The 19,362-nt window shown below is 47.4% G+C and overlaps 1 protein-coding gene across 1 annotated transcript; it reads left to right on the top strand.

Annotated features, from left to right (window-relative positions):
- Nucleotides 1–2,173: 2,173 nt before the first annotated feature.
- On the top strand, nucleotides 2,174–6,337 carry Epo (erythropoietin). Its single transcript, XM_029563223.1, has 7 exons — nucleotides 2,174–2,308; nucleotides 2,367–2,450; nucleotides 2,522–2,633; nucleotides 3,003–3,145; nucleotides 3,594–3,680; nucleotides 3,922–4,101; nucleotides 5,368–6,337. The coding sequence occupies exons 1-7, from the start codon at nucleotides 2,174–2,176 to the stop codon at nucleotides 5,521–5,523; spliced, it is 897 nt and encodes a 298-aa protein (XP_029419083.1). The 3' UTR covers nucleotides 5,524–6,337.
- The last annotated feature ends 13,025 nt before the right edge of the window (nucleotides 6,338–19,362 follow it).

The raw sequence follows: 19,362 nt of genomic DNA, 5'->3' as shown, positions 1-19,362 counted from the left end.
TACAGTTGGGTCCTCAAACCCTCTCAACATTAGGGGTGTTATTGTGGTGTCAGAATTTGGTATACCATGGACTGACATGTTTTCTCTCTCACTGTCCCCAGAAACTTCAATGCTCTCTGAAGGTGATAGGCCACCAGTTCTTCTGACACTAGCATATAGAGGCTAGTGGCCTGGCCTCTCTCCTGGGGTTCTCTGACAAGTCACTGAAATACAAGGAACAGGTTCACAGCTCCAAAGGCTCCTCCTTCTAAGACTCAGGCCCTGTCTCCCCGCCCCCATCTGCCCCTGGACCCCCCTCCACAGCTAGGTCAGTGTAGTGACGCAGGAGTCAGGGCCCCTGGACAGCACAGCCTGTTGGGAGGGGGTTGGTGGTCGGGACAGAGCTGACATGCGGACGTGCGTGGACGTGTGGACGTCTGCATGTCTCACAGCTGGGCCATGGTCAGGATGATGAGCTGGGCTGAGTGCTGAGCCTGGATGGCAGGTTCAGGGAGAGGCCCCCAGCAGGCCCACAGTTAGGGAGCAACAGGCCTGTTACCTTCAGACAGCTTTCCAGCCTTGCCTCTGGCCTCTCTTCATCTTTCCACACCTTCTTTCCATCTAAACCCTATGGCTCCCTTCTTTCTTCACCTCCCTTAGCTCACATTGTCAGCCCTGACAGTTCTGTTGACAACTGCAAACTCCAGGTCCTTCTGGCCCTTTTTTCCCTTTAGTTTCTTTATGTGTATGTGTTTATGTGCTGTGCACCACTCAACATGTGGACTTTTACTGAATGAATGAATGAATGAGTCTCTCTCTCTCTGTCTCTCTCTCTCTCTGTCTCTCTCTCTCTCACACTCAGAAATTCAAGTTCTTTGGGGTGGCATTCAAGTCCCTTCCACAATTTGACTCCTCCCCAAGAGCTCTTGGGCTTGCTCTCCCACTTCAATCCTCCCTCCAGTACACCTGACTCTCTTCCCCCATGCCTCACAGAATTTCCCATTGAAACTCCTCAGTCCTCAAGATGGAGCTCATAGTGACCTCTGCTTTCCAAACTGTCTTAACTTCCCTTGTTGGGCATGAGCAAGCTTGTCCTTTTCTGAGCTTTTGCACCTCAGACCTGCACACTTGAGTCCTGATACACTGCCGGGCATGCACCCACTTTATCTTGCTGAATACACACTCCGGGACGGCAGGAGCTAGATGTTCACATCTCTTTTTGTCTTGCCAAGTGCTTAAGTTCTTGTCTTGCATGAAGTTGCACTGAGGTTACTTGCCGGTGGGGGCAATTTGACTCAGTGGTACAGCATTTGCAAAGACTCCTCTAGTGAGGGGCTGGGGGCATGGCTCAGCAGTGGACCACCTGCCTAGAATCCCCCAGTGAGAGGCTGAGGGCATGGTTCAGTGGTAGAGCACCTGCCTAGAATCCCCTAGTGAGGAGCTGGGGGTGTGGCTCAGAAATAGTTTGCCTACTTAGAATCTGAGGGGCTGTGGGGCTCAGTTATAGTGTGCTTTCCTTGCATGCACAAGGCCCTGGGTTCCACCCTCAACACTGATGAAACAAAAGCAAAAACAACCTAATACCAAAGTGCATACATGTCCTCAATGATGTGGCATGGGCTTTCCCTTCTGAAAGTTACTTTCTGGGCACTAGAAAATGAAGAGTGGAGGGGAAGAACCCCAAACTCCTCTCTCCATTCCCCTGCATCTAATTTCTCAATATGAACAATACTGACGTCTAGACATCCGAAATGATACAAATTGGAGGGAGGTCGTGAAGCTTCCTCCTGTTCCAGCCCCCCCCCCCCCCCCCCCCCCCCCGCTGCAGCCTTTTAGCTGTCAGCTCTGCGTCCCTGCCCAAGACAATGTTGTCCCCCAAGGGAGGTATCCTGGGGCCTAGCCTTTGTCATAGATCAGCTATCGGCTATCGGTACCTCAGCCCAGGCTTTCTGCATATCTCTCAGATAGATAGATGTGCACCGGGCTGAGCTCCCTGCCTAGAACTTGGGATTTCTCCGAATCCACCCCCAGGGAAGACCCCTGCCACCGTGCGCGCCTGAAGGAGCTCTGCTCCACCCCGGGGAGCCCCCGACCCAGGCGTCCTGCCCTCTGCTCTGACCCCGGGTGGCCCCCAGCCCTGGCGACCCCTCACGCACACACAGCCTCACCCCCACCCCCACCCGCGCACGCACACATGCAGATAACATCCCCGACCCCCGGCTGGAGCCAGTGTCCCCAGACCAACCCTGGCCAGTCGCTGTGTCCCGCCGTCCTCCCAAACGGACCCTTGGCCAGGGCCGCCGTGTCCCGGCTCTGCCCGCACCCCCTGGTCAGTGACCACCTTCTTCCACACTTGTGGGGGTACCTGGCCCCACCGATCTTCCAAGGATGAGGACTCGCGGCATGGACACCGGCCCAGCTCAGGGTCGCTGAGGGGCCCCGCCAGCCAGGCCTGGAGATGGGGGTGCCTGGTGAGTACTCACAGGCTGGGGGAACCTGTGACCTCCGGAGCTCTTGTTTGAGCAAGGATTTACCTCTCAAGCTATTGGCCCCGGGAGGTGGCTGGGTTCTAGGACCTGCGACTCGCCCAGGATCAGGGAAGAGAGAGGGGGTGGGGCAGCCTCCACGTGCACGCAGGGTTTGGGGAGCCCCCGGTGAATGGCAAAAAAGTGGATCTAGAGCAGGGGACAGGTTTAGGGGTTCAAGAAGATGGGGCGCTGGTCTGTGAGTGGAGAGGGAGCTGTTAAAGGAATTACCTGAGTCCAGGAGTCCCAGGCTCCCTGGATCTGAGAGGAGGGAAATTTCTGGTGCACCAGGAGGGAAGTTTGGCCCGAGAAGTGGATGCCGGTCGCTTGGGGGTGGGGTGTGCAGCGCCGAAGGATTGAATGAAGGCCACTCAGACACAGCCTGAGCCATCGCAAGGCTGGGGCCAGCAGGGACTAGCTGGGGGCAGAGGAACCTGCCCCTCCAACCCAACCGCCCCTTCCCCTCCCTGCCTCATGCTCAGCCTGCCTTTCTTTTAGACTGTCTCGCGCTGCCGCTCTTGGTGACCTTTCTACTGCTTTCTCTGGGCCTCCCAGTCCTCGGTGCCCCCCCACGGCTCATCTGTGACAGCCGAGTTTTGGAGAGGTACATCCTGGAGGCCAAAGAGGCAGAGAATATCACGGTGAGCACCCCCCTTCCCCAAAACTGGGGTGCTTTCTGATACTGATTGGGGTCAAGATGGGAAGCTGGGCTCCCTTTAATTCTCCTCACTGAATGGGCAGAGGATGGGCAGAGGATGTTGCTCAGTTGCTGGAGCACTTCCCCAGCATGCACAAAGTTCTAGGTTCCATCCCCAGCAGGGCCTAAACCTGGCTTGGTGGTGCACACACCTGTAATCCCAGCACTTGAAGGTGGAAACAGGAAAGTCAAAAATTTAAGACCATCCTCAGCTACATAGCAGGTCTGAGGCCAGCCTGGGCTACATGAGACCCTGTCTAAAGTAACAATAATAGGGAATGATAAAGCTGGTGGTCCCCAAGTGTGCCTAATAAGGTTCAAAGACAGAGTGTCCTGTGGCTCTTTGGGGACCAAAGCTCTTGGAGGCCTTGACCTAGGGCTGTGTATTTCAGATGGGCTGTGCAGAAGGTCCCAGATTCAATGAGAATTTCACAGTCCCAGACACCAAAGTCAACTTCTATGCCTGGAAGACGATGGGGGTAAGTTCATTCATTCATTTTTTACCCTCTTCCTTAGAGGTGAACAGGCCTCATTTTGACAGCTTGATGGTGTAGAAGGGAGAGTGCTGCTGCTAGAGATGAAGGCCGAATGGGGGTATGATAGCCCATTCTTCATTTATTCATTCAACAGATCTCTTTCATACCTTCCGCTCTTTCTGCTTAGTACCTGGGGTGGCTGAGAAGGAATGACTTGGGCTGGCTAATTCTTTGCATCCTCTAGGTAGAAGAACAGGCTGTAGAGGTCTGGCAAGGCCTGTCTCTGCTCTTTGAAGCCATCCTGCGGGCCCAGGCTGTGCTAGCCAATTCCTCCCAGCCATCAGAGATGTTACAACTACATGTAGACAAAGCCATCAGTGGCCTTCGAAGCCTCACCTCCTTGCTACGGGCGCTGGGAGCACAGGTGAGTAGGAAGTGGGTGTGAGCACTTGTAACTGCTTTCTGTAGGGTGGGGTTAGAACCCTGCTGATGAATACTGAGGACTGGGCCAGCAAGATGGCTTAGTGGGTAAAGGCACTTGCTGCCAAGCCTGATGTCCTGAGTTTGATACCCAAGACCCACATGGTAGATTGAGAGAAATGACTCTTGCAAGCTGTCTTCAGATCTCTTCCTATGTGCTATGGCACAGACACACACATAAATAAATGTAATACTAATAAGAATACTGCTGATGGTTCAGTGGACAAAGTACTTGCTGTTAAGCATGAGGGCCTAAGTTCAACCCCCCAGTACCCATGTGGGTGCATGCCTTTAGTCTCGGCACTTGGGAGGCAGAGACAGGCAGATCTCTGTGAGTTCAAGGCCAGCCTGGTCCACACAGTGAGTTCAAGGCCAGCCTGGTCTACATAGTGAGTTCCAAGTCAGCCAGGACTATACAGTAAGACCCTGTCTCAAAAACTTTTTTGATGTGCAGCAGCATATTCCTGTAAATCAAGAGTTGGGAGGCAGAGACAGGAGGATACCTGGGGCTCACTCAGGATCCCAATCAGTGAACTCCAGGTCAATGAGAGGCCCTGTCTCAAAAAACAAGTTGGAGGACTGGAGAATGGCTCAGAGTTAAGAATACTGCCTGCTCTTACAGAAGACCCAAGTTCAGTTTCAGTTTCTAGCATGCACATTGGGTTGCTCATAACTGCCTGTAACTCCAGCTCCAGGGGATTTGACACTCTCTTCTGGCCTCTGCAGGCACCCCCACACAGGCATGTACATACACATAAATAAAAACAAACACAGAATTAAAAAATTTAAAATAGTGTAGAGTATGATTGAAGACACCCAATGTTGACCTCTGGCCTCCACAGCTACACACATGTGCACGTGCATGCACATTCCACACACAGACATATCCTGAGGCCTCTCTTCATCTGCCCCATTCTGCCCTTGATCATGTTTTCTTCTGTGGTTCTGGGCACTGTAGTGACATCTTATTCTCTCTTAATATATTTTTATTTTATGTGTCTGAGTGTTTAGCTTGAACATATGTAAGGGTACCATGTGCACGCAATGCCCACAGAGGCCTGAAGAGGATGTTGGATCTCCTGGAAATGGAGTTATGGGGTTGTTAGCTGCCATGTGTATGCCGGGAACTGAATCTGGGTCCTTTGTAAGAGCAGACAGTGCTTTGAACCTCTGAGCCATCTCTCCAGTCCTTTTTATTCTCTTTCAACAGAAGGAAGCCATATCGCCTCCAGACACCACCCAAGTGATTCCACTCCGAAGATTCACAGTGGATACTTTCTGTAAACTCTTCCGAATCTACTCCAATTTCCTCCGGGGAAAGCTGAAATTATACACAGGGGAGGCCTGCAGGAGAGGGGACAGGTGACCTGGGACTGGTCCACTTGGGTGCGTGCATCCACCAACTCACTCACTGTCACTGCCTGTGTCACGCCAATCTTCCATCACTCCCAATCCCCATCGAGGGGGCTGCTAGCTCCTCATCAGCCTGCTCTGTGGACACTCCAGTGATGTCTCCGGGGAAGCCAGAGGAATTTTCCAGCGCTCCATTCTGAAATCTACAGATGTCACAGGGCCTGAGGCCACCAGAGCAGAAGAGATTCACACAACCAGCTAAACAGCTTGGGTTGGTTTTTTGTTTGTTTTTAGAGACAGGGTTTCATGTAGCCCAGTCTGACCTCAAATTCACTATGTAGCTGAGGATGACTTTGAGCTCCTGATATTTCTACTTCCATTTTCTGCGTGGTGGGATTGCGGATGTGCTTTACATACCCAGTTTATGGGTATGCTGGGAATGGAACCCAGTGCTTTGTGTCTGCTAGGCGAGCACTCTACCAACTGAACTATGTCCTTGGCTCCTGGAGACCAGCTTATAACTCAGGGACAAAGACAGCTAAACTCACTTGGTGCCTTGCAGAACTGTGACCCTCCCCCAGGACAAGCTTGGAGCCAGTCTTTGTGGCACCTAGGAAGGGTAAAGGGACTAATGGACCAGAGAACTTAGGTGTTCAGGCATGAAGACTCCCGGTTTCATGGGGACTCCCCTGACAACATGAGCACCCCTGGACAAATGCTGAGGCTGGAGCCATGAAGATAAAATGACACCTGACTCCAGGCTTTCGTGGGGAGGGGAAGGGGTTCTAAGTTTTGTGTATTTTTAAAACACCACTGGCAAAAGCTAAAACCAGCACTTGACTCCTGGCTTATCTATCTCCCTGGGTGCCCCCTAACTTCTCTGGCTGTACCTCCCCCACCCCAACCTGGTAGCAAGGCGTCAGATCTGGGAAACCAGAGGTGGAGGGGGTTGGGCCCTACGTGCTGCCTTGCATGGCCTGTCTGACCTCTTGACCCCGCTGGGCTTGAGGCCACAATGCCTGCCCACGCTGGTCAATAAGCAGGCTCCATTCAAGGCTGTCCCCAGGTGGGCAACTGCCAACCTGTCAGGACAAGTTCTAAGTGAGCCGGTCTGCCACGGAAGAAACAGGAGCCAGGATGTAGGGGCCCCCTTTAGGGGTTGGTGGCAATTACCAACTCCGGCTAATAGATGGTTGGTTATGCCTCCTCATGGGTCACACTACACTCCTAGCATCAGTCTCCTACCTCAGCACAGAAACCCCTTGTGAATCCAGCCACTTGTCTTTCATGTCCTAAGGGCTGTCACTGTGTGTGTGTGTGTTGGGGGGCGGTGATGTCTCTTTGGAACTCTCAGAAGGGTCAGTAGACAGAGGTGTGGTAGGTATTGCCAGTGGGGGGCTGAAGGGTGATACCAGGTGCTTCCCTGAATTCCTTCCCTAAAGTAACACTTCATGTGGGAAAGCCTGCTCACGAGAGACCTACACAGACAGCCAAAGACAACAAGCACTGTAGCAGGATCTCAGTCCTTGCCTTTAACCCATATATGGCCGCCAGCCTTTTTCGTCCAAAATAAAATATATAAAATCCAGCCTGAAGCTCTGCTCCTAAGCAAAAGAGAAAATAATTTTGCAGTCTGCAATAGGAAAAATGACATGTAGATTGCAGGGGTAGGGGTGGTGGTGGAGAGAATTTATTAGGGTGTGTTGTGTGTGTATGTGTGTGTGTGTGTGTGTGTGTGTGTGTGTGTGTGTAATTAAAGTGGGAGTTGTCAACAAAGGGGAAGATTCAAAAGAAAATTTGCAGTGGCCAATCTAGATCCCAGACTACATTGCCCTCTTCAGGTGCTATTGGGAACTACAAACACTAGGCTACCTGCTGTTTCAGTGTAAGGCTGCATTGTGGTTTCCTTACCAGGCATCCCACCGTCCCACTTCTCTGAATCAACAAGGGTAAAATCTCCTCTATAGGCTGCTGGAGGTGGAATTAATAGACTGTGGTGTTTTGGTGGATGCTTTTAAAAATATTTTTAATGGAGCTGGAGAGATGGCTCAGCGGTTAAGAGCACTGGCTGCTCTTGCGGATCAGGGTTTGGTTCCCAGCACCCATATGGAGGCTAACAACTGTCCGTAGCTCCAGTTCCAGGAAATCTGATGCCCTGTTCTGACCTCTTCCATTATTGCATGACATAGGTGCACTTACATACACGCAGGCAATATGCTCATACATGTAAAAAATAAAAAATATTTTAAAAATTATTTTTAATTATGTGTCTGTGTGTATGTTCGCAGGAGTTCGGGTGCCTTCAGACATGTCGGATCTCCCTAGAACTGGAGCTACACACAGTTGTGGGCCACCTGACATGGGTACTGGGAATTGAACTTTAGTTCTCTGCAAAAACAGCAAGTGCTATTACCCACTGAACCATCTCTCCAGCTCCTTTTAAAAATCATGTATGTATGTATGTATGTATGTATGTATGTATGTATGCATGTATATATTTAATGTGTATGACTGTTTTGCTTGCATACATGCAAGTGCACCATGTGCACGCAATGCCTGTGGAGGCCAAAGGAGGGTGTTGGAGCACCTGGAACTGGAGTTACAGTTCTTAGCCACCATGTGGGTACTGGGAACTGAGATTAGATGGCAAAATGTTTAATTAAGAAATTTGCCTTTCTTAACATTTACCTATATGTGAAATTGTTCTTAAAGATTAAAGTTGGCAAAAATTGATAATTTTGAAAAACAAAGAGCAAAGCACTGACAAAGAAAAAGACTATTTTGGGTCCTCTGCAAGAGCAGTCAGTACTCTGCCTTCTGAGTGCTGGGATTAAAGACGTGCGCCACTACGCCCTGTTTATTACTATTATTTTAAAATATTTTATTATAGTCAGGCGTGGTGGCACACGTCTTTAATCCCAGCACTCAGAGGCAGAAACAGGCGGATCTCTGTGAGTTCAAGGCCAGCTTGGTCTGCATAGTGAGTTCCAGGACAGCTGGGGCTACAGGGAGACCCTGTCTCAAAAAGACCAAAAAATTTTATTATTTTCATTTTATATGTGAGTGTTTGCTGGCACGTATGTGAGTATACCCATGTCATGTAATGCCCTCTGAGGCCAGAAGAGGGTGTTGGATCTCCTGGAACTGGAGTTATGGTCCGTTGTTAGCTACCATGTGGGTTCTGGGAACTAAACTCAGGTCCTCTGGAAGAACAGCAAGTGTTCTGAACTGCTGCATGATCTCTTTGTATTAGTTTTGGTCTATTTGAGACAGGGTCTCCCTGTAGCCCCAGCTGTCCTGGAACTCACTATGTAGACCAGGCTGGCCTTGAACTCACAGGGATCCACCTGCCTCTGCCTCCTGAGTGCTGGGACTAAAGGCACACACCACCACACCTGGCATTATTATTATTTTTAATACAAGATTTCACTAAGTTCCCCAGGCTGACCTTGAGCTCACTTTGTAGCTCAGACAGAGTTGGAACTCACAATCCTCCTACCTCAGCTTCCCAAGTGCTGGGATTACTGGCCTGGATCACACCTGGCTTAGTTTTTTAAGGATTTATTTTATTTCAAATTATCTGTATATATGTGTCTCTGTGTGTATGCATATGTATACAGGTGCCCAGAAAAGTGAGACCAGAAAAGTGTCAGATCTCTTGTAACTGGAGTTACAGGTGGTTGTGAGCTGCCTGATATGGGTGCTGGGAACCAAACCTGGGTCCTCTGTAAGAGCAGCAAGCACACTTAACCACTGTGCTGTCTTTATTCCTGTTAGTCTTATCCTTAAGCCAGAGGAAAAGTGCTAATAAATACAGCTGGGACCTGACCATGAGATTCACATTTATCAACCCAGTGTCTCATCCAACCAAATACCTAATGAGAAGCAAGAGAGGAAAGGTTTATTTTAGTTTACAGTCCAAGGGGGACACTTTCCATCATGGTGAGAAGGCATGGCAGCAGGAGTGTGAGGCAGCTTCTCACATTGTATCCACAGTCAGGAAGCAGAGAGATGAATGCTGGTGCTCAGCTCACTTTCTCCTTTTTATTCAGTCCAGGACCTCAGCTCATGGGATGGTGTTGCTCATATTTAGGTGGATCTTGTCACCTTAGTAAATCTAAATTAGGTAATCTCTCACAGATATGTCCAGAGGGTGGCCTCTTTAGTGATTCTAGATCCTGTCATGTTGGCAATCAATACTAGCCATTACAACATCTTAGCCCGAGTTGTTGCCTAAGGCTTGGGTGTCCAATCATTTAGTAACTGGTTCTTTTTTCCCCCCTGGATTCAGGGTAGCTGACTCTATTCCTCAAACTCTTTTTGGATGCTTCACCACTTCAAGTTAAAAAAAAAATAAAGTGACAGGGCTGGAGAGATGGTTCAGCAGTTAAGAGCACTGACTGCTCTTACAGAGGACCTGGGTTTGGTTCCCAGCACCCATGTCAGGCAGCAGACAACCACCTATAACTCCAGCTCCAGGGGATCTGATGCCCTCTTTGGCCTCCTCAGGGATTGGGACTCACATGCACATACCTACACATAGATATTTATACATAAACACAAATAATATCTTTAAAAATATTTTATTTATTTTTATTTGGTGTGTATGAGTGTTTTGCCTGCATGCCTGCTAAGTGTATCATGTGTATGAAATTCCCATGGAGGCCAAAAGTGGACATTTTACCCTAAATACTAGGCGATAGGACATGACCTTGGAGCAGAGGAAAAAGTTAAAAGCACATTAACTTAGACACAGCCAAATTAGGTGCAGTGGAGAGACCTGTCATCACAGCTTCCTAAGAAGGCAGGAGGATCACAAGTTTAAGGCCAGCCTGGACTACATATTGAGGTTACAGCCAGCCTGGACCATTTACTATGATCTTGTTTCAAAATAATAATCGAAAGCCAGGTATGGTGACACACACCTCTAATCCCAGCACTCAGCAGGCAGAGGGAGGTGAATCTCTGTAAGACTGAGGCCAGCCTGGTTTACAAAGCAAGTTCCAGCCAGCTGGGGCTACAGGGAGACCCTGTGTCAAACAAAACAAAACACCAAACCAAAACAGCAACAACAACAACAACAACAACAAAACAAAACAAAAAACCCAAAATAATAATTAAAAACAATAATAAAAGGGCTGGGAATATAGCTCAGTGGTAGAGTACCTGCCTAGAATTCCAGTGAGGGGTGGGTGTGTAGCTTTGTGTTAGAGTAGTTGCCTAGCATGCCCCACCTTCTACGTTTAGTCCTCAGTATCACAAACAGATCCAGTCAGCTTGGTATGAGATTGAGTGCTAAAATGTTAGGTATCTAGATTTCTGGGAAGGGAGACACTTCTGTAATAAGAACAGAGTGAGGTCCAGAGTCCTTGATGAGAGATGGAGACACATAGGAAGCTGTTGCCAGGAGTCAGGGTCTCATCAAGGGTAGGCCAGGAGAGAGGACTTTCTCAGGATGATGATGATGATGATGATGATGATGATGATAACCAAGATGATGATAATGACAAGGACAATGGTGATGATGAAGACAACAATGATGACGATAGCAATGACTGATGATAATAATGTTGATGAAGACAATGATGGTGATTATGATGGTGATGATGGTGATGATGGTGATGGTGGTGATGACAATGAAGACAATGATGATGATAACAATGAAGGTGATGATGGTGACAACGATGATGGAAATGGTGATTATGGTGATGATAATGATGATCATGATGACAATGAGGACGATGATGGTGATGATGGTGACGATAATGAAGACAATGATGGTGATAACAATGAAGGTGATGGTGGTGGTGATGATAATGATGATGACAATGGTAATGGTGATGATGACAGTGAAGACAATGATGATAATGAAGGTGACAATGGTGGTGACAATGATGGTAATGGTGATGATGATGGTGATGATAATGATGAGATGGTGATTATGGTGATGACAATGAAGACGATGATGATAACAATGAAAGTGATAATGGTGATGGCAATGGAGGTGATGATGGTGATGATAAGATGATGATGACAATGACAGTGATGATGACAATGATGATGATGGTGATAATGAAGACAATGATGGTGATGATAATGATGATGACAATGGCGGTAATGAGTTCATCATATTAAATCACTGGTACTCACATGACCTACTACGGCTCCTTCCTTAACTCCACGAAGCAGGAGTACAGTAGGTATCATCTCTTTTCTCACATGAGGAAACCGAGTTCTATTAGGTCCCTGAGGAACAATACCTAAAGTTTTCCTTTGACCTACACACACACACACACACACACACACACACACACACACACACGCATGACAGAGGGAGAGAGCAAGCGAGAGAGAGAAAGAGTGAGGAGAGAAAGCGAGAAATAATAAGTAAAACAAAGCCAAATAACAATAAAAACCTAAAAGGCACTAGACTCACCCATCTCCTGGTACCACCTCTTACTGTTCCATCCCTACATCCAGTTCCCATTTGCCCCTGGATAGGCACAGGCACCTGTCATCATCCCATTGGAGTTGTGCTGTATGAGTGGCCACTTCAGCTCCAATTCCCTGTCTCCAGCCTGTGAGCTTGAGTCTTCTCCAGTCAGAATTTGCTCCAGGATGATCAAATAACAGGCTTCCAAGCCTGGTTCCCAGGCCACTAAGCTTTACCCTGGAAATATTCAGTGTCCTGGTGTCACCACAGAGGGAGGTCAATGCTGAAGCTGAGCTTCCTATATGGTAACTTTGAGATTCTGTCAACTTTGTTTTTCAGTGTTGGGGAGTGAACCTAGGCCTTTATATGATGCTAGGCAAATGCTCTACCACCCAGCTACACCTCCTCCCAGACACTGCAATCTCAGCTGACTATTGATGATATTAGTTCAACCTGGTGAAGATGGATTCAACTAAAATTCCATTAAGAAACTTTGGTGGGAAGGGGCTAGAGAGATGGCTCAGCAGTTAAGAGCACTGGCTACTCTTGCAGAGAACCTGGGTTTGGTTCCTAGAACCCATATGGCAGCTAACAACCATCCATAACTCCAGTTCCAGGGCATGAGATGCCTTCTTGTGGCCTCTGTGGGCATTGCATGCACTTGCACATATGCAGGCAAAATACTCATACACATAAAATAAAAATAGATACATTTCAGAAAAATTTATTATTCTTATTTTATGTGCATGAGAGTTTTGCTTGCACCTATGTAAGTGCAATTGTGCATGCAATGCCTGTGGAGGCCAGAAGTGGATGTCGGATCCCCCAGACCTGGAGCTGTAGGTGGTTGTTAGCCACCATGTGGGTGTTGGAAACAGAACCGGGGTCTTCGGCAAGACAGTGCTCTTAACTGCTGAGCCATCTTTCCAGTCCATAAATAAAATCTTAAAAAAAAAAACTTTTGGGGGTGGGAAATGCATGTGGGAGGAGTTTGAGGGTTGAATGTGATCAAAACACATTGTATAAATCTGTGAAATTTTCGAAGAATTAATAAAAAAATGATACATTTTAAAACCTGATTTTTTTTTTACTTGAGAGGCAAATACAGGCAGATACCAGTGAATATGAGGCCGGTCTGGTCTACATAGAAAGTTCCAGGCAAGCCAGGGTTACAAAGGGGCAAAAAAAAGCAACAACAACAACAACAAACTGACATTATCGGGCCAGCAAGATGGCACGATGGACTAAGATACTTGCTGGAAAACCTGAAAAGCTGAGCTCAGTCCCCAGGTCCTACATGGTGAAAGGAAAGAACGGACTTCCTGGAAGTTGTTCTGTGACTTCCATACTTGTGCCATGGTGTACACACACCCCATTCTCCACAAAATAAATAAATACAATAAAATCTATGACATTATGAAAAATTATTGGCAACAGAAAAACAGATATCTAAATAAGTTTCCAACTTAGGAGGGTCATGCCCAAGTGTGTTAAAACTCCCTGGTTTCTTTTAAAAAATCATTTATTAAAGAAAATTATATAGCCTGGGTATGGTGGTACATATCTGTAACCCTAGCACTGGGGAGGTAGAGGTAGAAAGATCAGGGGTTCAAGGCTAGCCTTGACTACATAGCAAGTTCAAGGCCAGCCTGGGCTAACGAGAGTGTCTTAAGCAAAACAAAGCAAAATAAAACAAAAAATCTTGTCTGGGCTGGTCATCATCCCTCCCTCCCTCTGACAGATGAAGGAGCTAAAGCACTGAGGGACAGCATCATACCAAACAACACATTGGAAAGCTAGGACTGTTTTTCTGTTCTCTGGGCCTGTTTAGGTTATTTTCCAGTGGCTAGGGTCTCTCATATTGTATTCCTGTGGTTGACAGGCTTCCCAAGTGTATGGAGCCTCCCATTCCTGGCAGAACCCAGTGAGTCACCCTGCCACCCCAACTCCTGCCTTGAGCCCCCAACCCCCACCTGGAGTCAGATCGGAAGCTGTGATCACCCAGCTGTGTAGTGCCAAAGGAGGTCAGCAGCAGCCACCAGAGGTCGTATTGCCTAACCAAAGGGGGCTGCAGGTCAGTTATCTTTCATTGTTCCTCCTCTGGGTTAACCATTTCCTGATGCTGTCGCCTGTGTTGGCTACTCTGCTAACCAGGAGGAAGGGAGGAGTAGGGCTTGAGATGGCATCCTTTCCTTACTGAGCTTGCAGCCCCGGACGTAAGGGGCTGCCTTTCCTCCAGGCTAGACCTCTGTGTGGCCCTGCTGACATTCCAGTCCTCAGCTCTTCATCTTTTTTTTGAGGTGGGGGTGCACTTTTTGTTTGATTGTTTGTTGTTCTATTGAGACAGGCTCTTTCTATGTAGCCCAAGCTGGCCTCCAATTCCTTATGTAGCTGAGGATGTCCTTGAACTTCTGATCCTCCTCTCTTGCCAAGTGCTGGGTTTACAGGAGAGCACAGCCATGCCAGGTTTATGTGATGCTGGGGATGAAACCCAGGCAAGCTCTCTGCCCACTGAGCTATATCCCAACCTTTTCTCTTCTCCCCTCTTTATTCCCCTCCCTTTCATTTTCTCTTTTTCTTCCTTCCTTCCTTCCTTCCTTCCTTCCTTCCTTCCTTTCTTTCTTTCTTTCTTTCTTTCTTTTTCTCTCTCTCCTTCTTTCTTTTTCTTTTATCCTTCCCTTCCTTCCTTCCTCTCCTCCCTCCCTCCCTTCCCCCTTCTTCCTCTCCCTTCCTTTGTCCCTTCCTTCCCTCTTTCTTTTTTGAGACAGGGTCTTGCTATGTAGCTCACGCTGGCCTTGAACTCATCATCATTCCACCCAAGCCACCCAAGCGCTGGAATTACAGGTGTGTACCACCACATCTAGTTTGTGCAGTGCTGGGGAATGGAACCTAGGCCTCATGCATGCTAAGCAAGCACTGTACCAACTGAACTACTTACTCACCCAGCTCCTCAATGTTTTGTTGTTGTTTTGGTTTGGGAGTCACTATATAGCCCAGCCTGGCCTCCAACTCGCTTCCTCCTGCCTCAGCCTCCCAAATGCTGGGAAAACAGGCATATGTCCCTTTGCCCGGCTGTCTTGGAAACCTCCTGACTGGTTCATGGCTCATTTATGCTGCTTTGTTGGTTACCATCCATGTGCCTGGCACCTCAGCTCCAACCAGTCCCTCTCCAATTCAGGCTCTACCTGGCTGTCCTCTGGAGGGGTTTTTGAACATGCAAGTGGGATGAAGTCACCCCTTGCTTAAAAATTTGCTGAAGCCTGGCATGGTGACATATGCCTGTGATTCCAGCGTTTGGGAGGTGGAGGTAGGAAGATCAGCTACTTAGTGAGTTCAAGGATAGCCTGGGCTACTTGAGACCTTGTATCTAAAAAAAAATTGTTGACTCATAAGTCCAAACCCTGTGTCTTTCTTTTTTTCTTTCTTTTCCTCCTCTCTCCTTCCCTCTCCTTCCTGCTCCTCCTTTCATTCCTCCTCCTTCTCCTAATCTTCTTCCTCTCTCTCTCTCTCTCTCTCTCTCTCTCTCTCTCTCTCTCTCTGCCCAAGCTTGGACAATTTCAAACTCATGATCTGCTACTTGAGCTTCTGCTTGCTAGAGTTGCTGGTGTGTGTCACCACAGCAGGCTCTCCACGTGTATATTTCTGGTCCCATCTGTACACTTCTGCCTACATATAGTCCCCCTAAACTCAGGACAGATTTTCAGATATGCATCATTAGGCAATGTGATGTGGGAACATCGTAGACGTACTTACACAATCGTTGATGCTGTAGGTCAATCACTCAGCGTGGCCTCTTTATGCAACCCAGAGACCCAGTGAGCATGATATGGATTAGGTAGGTGCTGGTGTCGTGTGTGTGTGTGTGTGTGTGTGTGTGTGTGTATGTGTGTGTGTGTGTGTATGTGTGTTACTGTGGACTGAACCTAGGGCTTTATATGTACAAAGCAAATACTCTTTACCACTGAGCTAGATCCCCAGCCTTTTAAATCAATCAATCAATTATGTTTATTCATTCATTAAAATTTTTTACATTTATGTTGTGTGCAAATGCATGTATGTGCATGTGGAGGGTCAGAGGACAACTTTCCAGAGTTGATTCTCTCCTTCCATCATGTGGGTCCCAGAAATCAAAGATAGGAATGAGGCTTGGCAGAAAGTACCTTTCCCTCTGAGCCATCTCTCCAGCCCTCATTTGCTTATTTATTTTTAAAGATTTAATTTTAAAAAATATTTTACATGTATTGAGTGTTTTCTCTGCATGTGTTTGTTTTGCTTTTTTTTTTTTTTTTTTTTTGAGACAGGGTGTCCCTGTAGCTCCAGCTGGCCTGGAACTTGCTATGTAGACCAGGCTGGCCTTGATATCACAGAAGTCCACTGGTCTCTGTCTCCAGAGTGCCACCATGCCAGGCATCTGCATGTATTTATGTACTCTACATGCATGCAATGTCGGAGAAACCCATAAGAGGATGTTGTATCCCCTGGAACTGGAGTTACAGATGGTGTTAACTGCCATGTGGGTTCTGAGAACTGAACCTGGGTCCTCTACAAGAATTGTAGATGCTCTAAAATACTGAGCCATCTCTCCAATCCCATCATTCATTTGTTTCTGGGACAGGATCTCATGTAGTTCAGGCTGGCCTCAAACTAAGTCTGTAGGAGAGGATGACCTTGAACTCCTGATCCTTCTGCCCCTACCTCCTGAGTGCTAGGACTGCTGGTGCATGCTATCATGCCCTGTTTTATGCTGTTCTGGGCTTTGAACTCAGGGATTCATGCATGGTAAGTGCTGAAATATCTCCTCCTGAAGTGAGAGGGAAGCAAGAGACTCAGGAGGTAAATAAAACAAGGCCCAGGAGGCAAAAGAAACTCGCAAGTCTCAAGAAGCTCCTGAAACATACAAGATTCACAAGGTCTTCGTGTTGGTTTGAATGAGAAATGTCCCCCATAGGCTCAAGTATTTGAACACTTGGTCCCCAGTTGGTGGTGCTGTTTGTGGAGGTTTAGGAGGTGTGGCCTTGCTGGAGAAAATGCCTCACTGAGGGTGGACTTTGAGAGTGTATGGCCTCATCTCATTTCTGGTCTGCTCTCTGCTTCCTGTGTGATTGAAAATGTGAGCACTCAGTTTTTTGCTCCAGGTACCTCGCACCATGCCACCCTGTCATGATGAATTCTTATCCCTCTGGAACCGTAAGCCCAATAAACTCTTCCTTTTCTAAGTTGCCTTGGATATGGTAGATGTGTTATCATAGCAACAGAAAAGTAAGTAGTCCTCTGCTAGGTTATATAAGTAGTGACAATTGCTGGGCCAGTGTTGTGGACCTGTGATTGGTCTAGGTGTCTTAACTAGGTTTGTTTTCTCCGCCAATTAAAGAATAAAAAGGCAGGAAAAATATCAAACATAGCAGAGTGCAACATTTGAACAGGATTTATTAAAAGATAAAGACTCACATGAGGTCCTGGAAAGATGGCCCAGCAGTTAAGAGCACTGGCTACTCTTGCAGAGGGCCTGGGTTTGGGTCCCAAAAACCACAGGGTGAAAAATTTTCCAACTCCAGTTTCAGGGGATCTGATGCCCTCTTCTGGCCTCCACAGGCATTGCATGACACAGGTGCACTTACATGTAAACAAAACACACTCATAAAATAAAAATATGAATTAAAAAAGAATCATATCCGTACACATGCTCACCCAGAAAGAACAGTTCTCTGTAAGTGGGAAGATGATTCAAAAACTGAAAAGTTCAAAGCCCCCTGGGGAGGGCCTGGGATTTTAAGGGTTTTTGTGGTTCCCCTTCCCTAATTTCAGATTAGTCAACTTGAAGAGAAGGCTGATAGGTGTATGACTTCAAATGGGAAGCTGTCCAGGTCTGGCCTCAGTATTATCTGAACTGGTTTGGACCAGTCAGCTGGAAAAAGAACTGCTGGCTACAGACGGAGCCCCTAGGCCTTTATTTCAGACCAAGAAGTAGCAGGACATGTACGTTTTTAATATTCAGACATGACCCTGTGTGCTTATAGGGATTTAGTCCCTTACAAGAGGAGACTATCCAACTGGCTGAGCATCCTATAAGTCACGAAAGGGCCCAGGTATGCAGCTTTTCTGGGTCACCATCCATGCTGGGGTGGGATTATTGATAGTGCAGCTGTCTTTGAGTCACCCGTGTAAGTAATCCTTCACCCACACTCCTGTAAGTAACACCAGTAAAGTCACTGGTTCACTAAGCCAGACCTGGGTGGAATAATTTCTTTAGCCTGTCCTTGGTGCCCTATCTGGGGTGAACAGTCATTTGTTCATGCCCCTGCCCATGGAAAAATCATCAGGCAAATACTCCACCAACTGAGCTACACCCTTACCTTTTTTCATTTTGAGACAAGAACTTGCTAAGTTGCCTAGACAGGCCCTGAACTTGAGCTCCTTCTGCCTCAGCTGCCTGAGTTACTGGAATGCCAGGCCTGTGCCATCAGGTCCAGAAACATTTAAAAAAGTATTTATTGTTGGGGCTGGAGAGATGACTCAGAGATTAAGGGTACTGGCTGCTCTAGCAGAGGACCCGGGTTTGATTCTCAGCACCCCCATGGAAGCTAATAATCATCCATAACTCCAGTTCCAGGAGATCTGATGTCCTCTTGCTATCCATGATCATTGCACACATAGGTACACTTACATACATGCAGGCAAAACATTCATACACGTAAAAAAATGTGCCTGCCTGTATATAAGTGCACTGAGTACAATGCTTGAGGCCCGAAAAGGGTATCAGATCTGGAGTTATAGATGGTTGTTAAGACACCATGTGGGTGCTGAGAACCGAACCTGGGTTCTCTGCAAGAGCAGCCAGTGCTCTTAATCACTGAGTCATCTCTCCAGCCCCTATTATTTTTTTTAACTTATGTGTATATGTGTGTGTGTGTATGGGTAATGTGCATGTGAGTATAGGTACCTGTGGAGGCCAGAGGCACTGGAACTCTTGAGCTAGATTTACAGGCAATTGTGAATTTCCCAATGTAGGTGCTGGGAACTGAACTTGGGTCCTCTGCAAAAGCAGTATGTACTCTTTATTGCTGAACCAGCTCTCCAATACAACATTTCTTTTTTTTTTTTTTTTGGTTTTTTTGAGACAGGGTCTTCCTGTAGCCCCAGCTGGCCTGGAACTATGTAGACCAGCCTGGCCTTGAACTCACAGATATGTTTGCCTATCTCCAGAGTACTGGGACTAAAGGCATGTACCACTGTGCCTGGCCCGATATTTTTTTGTAAGAGTGCAAATGGGTGTGGGGCAAGTATCTGTAATCTCAGTACTTGGTGGGGTCGGGGGTTGAGATAGGATCTTTAGTTCAAGACCAGCCTGGGCAACATAGTGAGATTCCATCTAAAAACCAAAACATTCTGGGAGTGCTGGTACATGCCTGTAATTCCAGA

Source organism: Nannospalax galili, unplaced genomic scaffold (assembly GCF_000622305.1).
Source record: "Nannospalax galili isolate Female #2095 unplaced genomic scaffold, S.galili_v1.0 scaffold675, whole genome shotgun sequence".
Classification (NCBI taxonomy): domain Eukaryota; kingdom Metazoa; phylum Chordata; class Mammalia; order Rodentia; family Spalacidae; genus Nannospalax; species Nannospalax galili.
Note: the sequence above shows the minus strand (reverse complement) of the source record. Positions and strands in the feature narration are given on the sequence as shown.

Bases quoted from the DNA above. Each gene is read 5' to 3' on its own strand.
- Epo (XM_029563223.1), top strand. From the start codon at position 2,174: ATGCAGATAACATCCCCGACCCCCGGCTGGAGCCAGTGTCCCCAGACC. The intron at 2,451-2,521 runs GTGAGTACTCAC...TTACCTCTCAAG, and splicing joins CCTGGAGATGGGGGTGCCTG to CTATTGGCCCCGGGAGGTGG. The intron at 2,634-3,002 runs GTGAATGGCAAA...CCTTTCTTTTAG, and splicing joins CAGGGTTTGGGGAGCCCCCG to ACTGTCTCGCGCTGCCGCTC.